The sequence below is a fragment of the Aspergillus brasiliensis genome (genome assembly GCF_001889945.1).
Source record: "Aspergillus brasiliensis CBS 101740 unplaced genomic scaffold ASPBRscaffold_34, whole genome shotgun sequence".
NCBI lineage: Eukaryota > Fungi > Ascomycota > Eurotiomycetes > Eurotiales > Aspergillaceae > Aspergillus > Aspergillus brasiliensis.
In genome coordinates, this window is record NW_027137475.1 from 39,683 (window position 1) to 47,652 (window position 7,970).

Below are 7,970 nucleotides of genomic sequence, written 5' to 3' on the forward strand. Positions count from 1 at the left end.
TCAATACCCCCTCATTCGTGACGTGGTTGCATTCTTAGTGCTTTCTGACCTCGTCTACCCCTCGATGGTATCCTGGGTCACTCTATTCCTGGATTTCATCATCTCCGAAGTCAAAACTTACCAGCATACTGTGAGTGAAAAGTATGGACTGGAAAGTTGTGGCAAAAGAGGCTCAGGCCTCAGTCCTTGAGGCGATACCCGTCCAATGGCGTCTAAACCCTGAGGAGTATCATGGGCAGAAGGACGTATCAAAGGTGCCTTATACTTGTGGTATCTTGACGGAGGAACAGATCCAGATCACCGAGCTTACCGCCACAGAGATCGTGAAGCGGCTCGAGTTGCGAACATTGAAGGCAGTACAGGTTTTGGAGGCCTTTGCTGCCAGGACCGCCATTGCTCATCAACTGGTAGGTCAAAGACCTATTACTGCATGGTTCATCAAACTAACCTCAAACTCAGGTGAACTGCATCACAGAATGGTTTTATGAGGAAGGGCTTCAACAGGCAAGAGAGCTTGATGAAGGCATTGCTAGGGGTGAGGGACTGAGAGGCCCATTACACGGAGTCCCTGTTGCCTTGAAAGTAAGTCAAAAGGGAGAGAAAGCATCCCACAGAGAACTGTTACCCGTACGGAAGCTCTAACACGGTATTCTATAGGATGTCCACGAGCTTAAAGATCATGTCTCAACAATGGGTTATGTTTCCAGAAGGCGAAATGTTCTGAAGCAGGATTCCGCGCTCATCCGGACCCTACGTGCCGCAGGGGCAGTGTTCTTTTGCAAGACCACCATGCCGCAGTCGGGGATGACCTTAGAAACCGTCAGCAACCTGTGGGGTCGCACAACGAATCCGTTCAACAGAGACTTGGTCGCGGGCGGCAGTTCGGGAGGAGATGCTGTCTTGGTAGCTTTGAAAGGCAGTCCTATCGCCCCTTCTACGGATTTGGGAGGTTCAATCCGGGTGCCGGCGGCGTTCAATGGGCTCTATGGTATCCGGCCTACTGCCGACCGCATACCTAAAGGTGGTATGCAAAACACTAACACTGGCAACATCACAATCAAACTATCCTGTGGACCGGTATGCCACTCTTTAGATGACCTCAAGTTGTTCACTCAGATCATCAACGCCGATCCCAACAACCGATATGATGTGACTTCCGTGCCTGTACCATGGAGAGAGCTCAATCCTTTACCAGGCAAGCTCACGATAGGGATCATGACTTGGGACGGTGTAGTGATGCCGCATCCACCAGTCTTACGCGCAATGGACTACACTAAACAGGTCCTTGAAAAGGCCGGCCATGAAGGCAAGTTGCTGCTTCCGTACAAAGCCAACGGTCATTGACCCTGTTCATAGTCATAACTTTCGAACCTCCATTTGATTGCTGGGATGCAAAACAGACCACGGTAGTTATATGCCAGCAACCTTCATACGACCTCGAACTAACTTGGTATCAAGTTTGATATCTACTATGCGTCAGGGTCTAGTGGGACGATGTCGACACTGGCTGCATCAGGAGAGCCACTCATACCAGCTTTCGCTGACCTGCTCAGGATTTTCAAACCAAGGGAACAATCTGCTGCCGAAGCACTAAAAGTAAGTCTTTGTGTCTCGTAGCACCTTCTTGTCGAGTATCGCAATAAAGGCAGTAGCTGAACCACTGAGCAGTTGAACCTGAAAACAAGAGCCCTTAAAGAACAATTTGCCGAGAGTTGGGATAATACCGCTCGCCGCACCGTTTCGGGTCGCGCGATTGATGCCCTGATCATGCCCACATCTCCTGCCGTGGGCTATCCTCACGACTTCAACATTTACTGGGGTTATACTTCCTTGCTCAATCTGATCGACTATCCTTCCGTGGTTTTGCCCATTGCTAATTTCAAGGTGGATCCCCATCTTGACCCTGTGGATCATAGCTACAAACCGCTGGAGACAAACCCTTACGATAGACCAAATCATGAGCTATGTAAGCTTCCTACCTACTGGGGGCTCTATAGCAGGCTTTTGACCATTTTCTAATAGATCGGCCCGAGCTTTTCACGAATCAACCATCGACCATCCAGATCGTCGGCCGTCCATTTGAGGACGAAGAACTTATTCGCACAAGTTACATTCTGGATGATTTATTCAAGGGTCGATAAGCCAGTTACATGAACCAGGTATGGATGTACAAGAATAGTATCGAGCACGATTAGTTCTTCCATTTACTTCTTTCCAAGTTATAGCCATCTCAGCTACTGCTTTCCCGTAAGAATTATATTGCAAGTGAACAGGCGGTAGGTCAACGGGAAACTTGTTCGTTTCTTGATTATTCTTTTCCTCTGTACCATGCCGTCTTACTTTAAGGAGACTCTGCGTACGTTCATATGCCCTGACTTGCGAAGGTATTGGTCTACGAGCAATCGTTTGTGCGTAGACTACATGTGACTTGTTTATAGTCAACCACTTCATGCGTGGAATATAAGAGATATTGTTATGGCATATTGCGAGTCTAACATCATTCTGACAACGTATGATGGCCATGTGGCTTATTTGATTGTGACATGCATCCAAATTCAGACCAAAATCTCTCGCCGCTTTAGGCCGATGCTCACGGCAATCGGCTTCCTGGCCAGTCCCTCATTCACCTCCATCTTATCGTCCCTCAAGACAAAATCATATCTTCGTGCCCAACTCGCTGTTATGAGTCTAAGCTCCATCTCCGCGAGATTACGCCCCAGACACGCGCGCGGACCGTAGCTAAATGGAATGAAGGCTTTCTTTTGACGATCTGTAATTTTTTCCCATCTCTCAGGCCGGAATTCATCAGCATCGGCACCCCAGACTTCTTTCAAATGGTGAAGCGTGTATATCGGAATGCTCAAAATTGTCCCCGGGGGGAAGTATTTCCCTCGAACGGTTATTCCTTGGGAATTCTGCGGTATTTCCCGGGGAAGACCAAGACTGATCGAAGAGTGGTGACGCAGGGATTCGTTCACTACATATCCGAGATAAGGAAGGCCTTTCACTTGTTCATAAGAAGGCACATCAACATCTGCCGGGAGAGCTGAGTCGAGCTCCGATTGCAGCTTCTTAAGAACTCCGGGGGTGCGGACAACGTGGTACATCAACGCGGCGAACGTACTGCTTGTCGTATCGGTGCCCGCAATGAGCACAGTCAGTGCCTCAGCGGTCAGCTCGCCCTGTCCAAATGGCTCGCCTTTGTCATCTCGACCCTCGCGCAAGCGTTCAAGCAGGTCTTTTGCGCGATTCGGAGCTAGCGGGTTGCTCAGACGATCTAAGATCCGAGATGTCCCGAGCTTTCGTAGATTATTCATTCCGGTAACACCTGCGTGGAAAAAGGGATCCGGAATCCAGTTCAAATAGGGTCGCAGGCCAGGCATGGTTCCTGCAGTGGCTGCGATTTCGCTCCTCGTGGTGAGACTAGTGATGACGGGTAGCGAAATCGCGGTATTTTCAGCAGTGCGAATCTCAACATTCTCCGACGCAGCCTCAAGCACACCAAATGGTGCACCAAAGGCGAGATCTCCAATGATATCCAGGACCAGATAGCTGCAATTATTAACTTATATCCCTATAGGGAACATCTAGCTTCGTATTTGGACTTACTTTAGCCAGACACGGCCCTCCACGTTTGCGTATCCATCAGGCTCAGCCTGCTTGTCGGCTATTTCGTCCCACTTTGCAAGAAAGACCTTAAGCCATGAATGGATAAATGGCTCAAAGTTTCGCATGGCTTGGGGAGAAAAGCTGTGGGCAACCACTTTTCTCTTTCGAGAATGTTCGGCGCGGTCTCGGGACGTGAAAATGCTGCGGGTCGTGATAACGGACGCATCGTACCAGGCACTAGAAGATTTAGCAATCGTGGCATTTCGCATCTATCGAGGTAGAAGAATACGCTTACGATTTGAGCATGCCATTGCCGTGGCCATATATAGCCTGGATGGCATCCTCATCGGCAATGCTGACGTGGTTAGGTTGTATACGTATGATGGAGCCGTATCGTTTATGAGCTTCGTCAACGTATTGGTAACGCTTGCCTGCTCGGCATGCAAGTAATAACCACAGATTCGAGATTCGAGCTGCGAGAGGGCCTGGTATACTCCACAAGTGGCGGGAGCTCCATATTGGGGCCACAAGAAAGTAAAGTAACCCAAGTAGAGGCCCTGAAAGAAGAAGCCAGGGACAACTGAAAGTGTCGACTGAAGGCACCATACTGCTGTTATATAAGAAGAATGGATAGCGTTCAAATCACCACATTTGCGTTAACAGTAGTATTTCAGTATCTTCGACCAATTTGTTCTTCGTATGTTGTCTGATATAGCCATCGGCGAGGTTCCATTGTCTGTTGTCTAGTTAATCGGAATAGACTTAGTCATGTGTTTCCGAGTCGCACTCGGATGATTCTTCGGCGTAAAACGGAGTGATGAAATCCTCCGACGGAGGCCTTACGGGATTCACCGTTGCATCGGTGCTAACTGGGCCTTTTTGCCTTCCCAATGAAGCTTATTCTTCTTGCGGGTGAGCAATGCGAAACCCATCCATTGGATTTCGTGATCCCGGTGTACATATCGTTTTCCTATCTCCAGCCCTCCGAGCATACTGCTCCATAGCATTCCCGTTGGTTGCTAGAGATCTATAGCCATGTCAATGGAGTCTTAGAACACATTAGATGACTTAAGTTGCTGGTCTCAGACATATAATGGTAGATCTGCAGACTATCGTAAATGAATAGAAGAATGTTTGATCCGATTTCTGGTTGTTTGCCGGTGCTCTGAGCCAAGACCATGTCCACTGTCTTGCGTATTCGTTATGGTGATAGCATGGGCTAAGTGCAAGAATTTTATCTACTCAAAGTTCTCTACCCTCCCCATTTTGTCCTTTAATGCCTTTATCGCCCCAGATCCTGTCCCCTCATCGGTCTCTTCTTTACTGGACTCTTTCAGTGCGGCCAACAACGACTCTGCTTGTTTGCCTCCCAGGAGTCCAGATCCTCTCCCCGGTATTCCTTCACCGTCAGACTTATTGGAAAGACAGTATTTCTCCTGCAGACCCAGTGCTGTCTCAACAGACTTCATCTTCGACTTCATAAGCTCCACAAACAAGCGGCCGCAGATATTTGTGGAAAAGGGGACTTTAAATCCTGCTAATGAAACATCTGGGGTTGAATGTAAGATGAACTCCCTCACTTTGGGATTGCGTGAGCTTTGCTCGAGGATGTGTGAGAAAATGCAATCATACACACACACCAGCTGCAGATAACAAGACATCGCACCCAACGAGTAGGAGACTTTCATCTCCTGGCGGAAGCTTAAGCCGCTCTGCAGCTCTCTTCGAGACATTGCATCCTCGAGGTTGTTGAGAAGTTGCTCGAATTCGGAGATGGCTTCAAATGTACCCGTCAGGGGATTGAAATCCGCGTCTTCGAATGACTGCGTTTGACAGCTACACAGATCGGTGTCAAACTTCAAAGTCCTCTCGACATCCCAAGATATGGACCTGACCAGTATCAACTGTTGTGATAGTGTTTGTTGTAATTGCGATAATTGAAATCCGGGATCAGAGGCTTGGCCAATCAGGTGGACTGATTGGTGGTTGCTCAGCACGCTCGAGTCTTTTGAAGAAGAGCTCCATGCGAAGGGGAAATCGTTTCCTGTGTCGACGTCCCTGAATAGAGTTTCCACGATGTTCTGCGGAAATTTTGGCGTGGATTCCGACGAGACGAGCAGAGCAGGATCGCATGCGTTACCATCCATCCAGGAGTCTGAAGACAGCGGAAACAGCCCGTTGGTCATGCTTGCCCAGCTCCCATCACCACTCGCAGTATCGAGCATTTCACAATCATTTGGTCGTTCCATCCGAGGATCTTGACGTTGAATAGCTTTGGGTCTATCTTTCGAGTTGTTTCGCCCGGCAGGACGGCCTGGCATCTTTCGTAAGCTGATAATGCACTCTGTTTGGGCCTGCAGACATCTTGAGCAGGGCTCCCGGCTATCTTCTTCCGTCCTGATACATTTCAGCTTCTGGTTCCGGCACCGCTCACAAGCAAGGCGGCGCTTTGCCAGTATTGTTGAGGCATCTGCGTAGTCCATTTGACTAGGGCACAAGGCAAAGCTAGGAGGCTTGACAATAAGGGTTTCTCGTGTATAACTCGAGATCTTGGTAGTAATTCGAGTAGACCGTAGTTTATTCAAGATATTAGGCACGGATATATATCGCTGTGGTGATCAAGAGGCTAGTGGCAATATGTGTGACTATAAGTGCCTGCATAACACCTCAGCTACACTTGGAACTACAGACAAACGTTCTACAAGAGCACATCAAAACGCATCCAGATTGAACCATAACCCTGGTCACCAAAGTCCAGCTAGAATTTTGTTGGATTTGACCACATTGCCCCGCCGCCTCCGCAGGACCATTCAGCGCTGGTCATAGCAGTGAACAAATTAAGGCATTATAGATTTCTGCACTAAAGTTGTTACCTTAGTTTATAAGTTGCCGTCCTGTGTCTGCAGAATATCACGATTGTAATCCCGCATGGGCTTGTCGGCACTCCCAAGTCTAGACTATGGTTAGTGCCCACCTATTCTGCAAGTCGCTGAATACATTGATCCTATACCATGCCCGCTTGTAAAGTAGGCCGTAGTCTCGATGCAGATCCATCTTTGCATGTTTTACTTACGAAATGCAATCCCGTAGCATCAGCGTAGATGAATGGCTGCACCGGTATTCCTGGTTGGCATGCTGACGATTGTTGCTCGGACTTGATCGGCGCCACAGCTGAGTGAGGGATACTTTGTTTAGACATGGCGCCCAGTCTTCCGTGCCCGCCCCAGCCGTAGTGAGATTTTAGGAAGAAAACCTGGGTGGGGGCTAATGAGGGGAAACGTTTGGATATCCCTGCAATATCATATATACTTGGAGGTAGCTAACGATGAGTTAGCTAGAGCATCTCCTTCAGTTGCGAGCATCGAGAGGAGTTCTGTGGGCGGGGGCACCGCAGCAATCAGCACTAGTAGTGAACGGGAAAGAAGCGTTTATACTACACAGAGTGCATAGAGAATTATCCGACATGTCCGCATGGGCGGTTCCTGACAAGGGACAGGGATCTGCTACTAGTGTATGGGCGCAAAGTGTGGAGCTGATCTCTTTCCGTTCCGTCGGCCGTTCGGGGTTTGGAGGGCGGACTGCTGCTACCGATTTTCAGCTACCCCAGTTAGCTAGTTAACTTATGCGAGATCGGCCTCGCGTAGAGAAACGCCGAATAGAAGTCAGGGAGAAATAACGTAATTCTGGCGGAAGATAATCGCGGGCACTAATGTTCGGGATTTGACTGCCCCGTGCTCCATGGCATTAGTTAGTCCAATGAAATCATGCAAATTGGACACAGGAAGCGAAGAAGCTCTGTCCTCTGGTAGTGTTGAGGATAGCATGGGTCTTAGGGCCCGCGTTATTCCAGCTGCGGAGGAGCAGAAGTACCTTCTGACTTCCAGATTGATATGTGACTACTAACGTGACCTGTTCCCGATATTGAGTCATCGCTTCACTAGTCGCACCTTAAAGATATCCCCCATAATTAGCTTTCCCGGGGCTTGCCGTCAGAGACTGCGACAACTCAAGGGGCCACATTGACTGGGGCCACAATTCCGGCAACGCCATACAATCCTTCCATGGTGCTATCTAGCAAGACACTGACCGTTCGGGAAACGTCTGGGCGATCAACAAGGTCATCTTAATTCCAGTCAGATATGATTCATGCACCAGTACTTTGCAGTAAACTGGCTTCTGAGCGCAGAGGAAACGCTGAGTTGTGACTACGCAGGCCAACGTGCACGCTGATGTGTTTCAGATTGGTCTGACTATGAAGGTTACATTGGCTACCAGGACCCATTGCTATACGGAAAAGTGCGTATACTTTTGATTTGAGACAGGCTGGAGCACATCGTTGGTAGGAATACATACACTCGCAT

At 48.8% G+C, this 7,970-nt stretch overlaps 3 protein-coding genes across 3 annotated transcripts; 1 reads left to right on the plus strand and 2 right to left on the minus strand.

Moving 5' to 3' along the window:
• Positions 1-69: 69 nt before the first annotated feature.
• ASPBRDRAFT_49586 (uncharacterized protein) lies at positions 70-2,481 on the plus strand. The gene is made up of 7 exons (XM_067626375.1): positions 70-407; positions 460-582; positions 658-1,306; positions 1,357-1,406; positions 1,459-1,596; positions 1,669-1,966; positions 2,023-2,481. Exons 1-7 carry the CDS (start codon positions 144-146, stop codon positions 2,139-2,141), a joined length of 1,641 nt encoding a protein of 546 aa, XP_067472941.1. The 5' UTR covers positions 70-143; the 3' UTR covers positions 2,142-2,481.
• Positions 2,482-2,555: 74 nt separating this feature from the next.
• Positions 2,556-4,215, minus strand: ASPBRDRAFT_139582 (cytochrome P450; the record flags this gene model as incomplete). The annotated part of the gene is made up of 3 exons (XM_067619109.1): positions 2,556-3,552; positions 3,610-3,846; positions 3,905-4,215. 3 exons carry the CDS (start codon positions 4,213-4,215, stop codon positions 2,556-2,558), a joined length of 1,545 nt encoding a protein of 514 aa, XP_067472942.1.
• Positions 4,216-4,847: 632 nt separating this feature from the next.
• ASPBRDRAFT_669833 (Zn(II)2Cys6 transcription factor domain-containing protein) lies at positions 4,848-6,092 on the minus strand (the record flags this gene model as incomplete). The annotated part of the gene is made up of 1 exon (XM_067628821.1): positions 4,848-6,092. The coding sequence occupies one exon, from the start codon at positions 6,090-6,092 to the stop codon at positions 4,848-4,850; it is 1,245 nt and encodes a 414-aa protein (XP_067472943.1).
• Between the last annotated feature and the right edge of the window lie 1,878 nt (positions 6,093-7,970).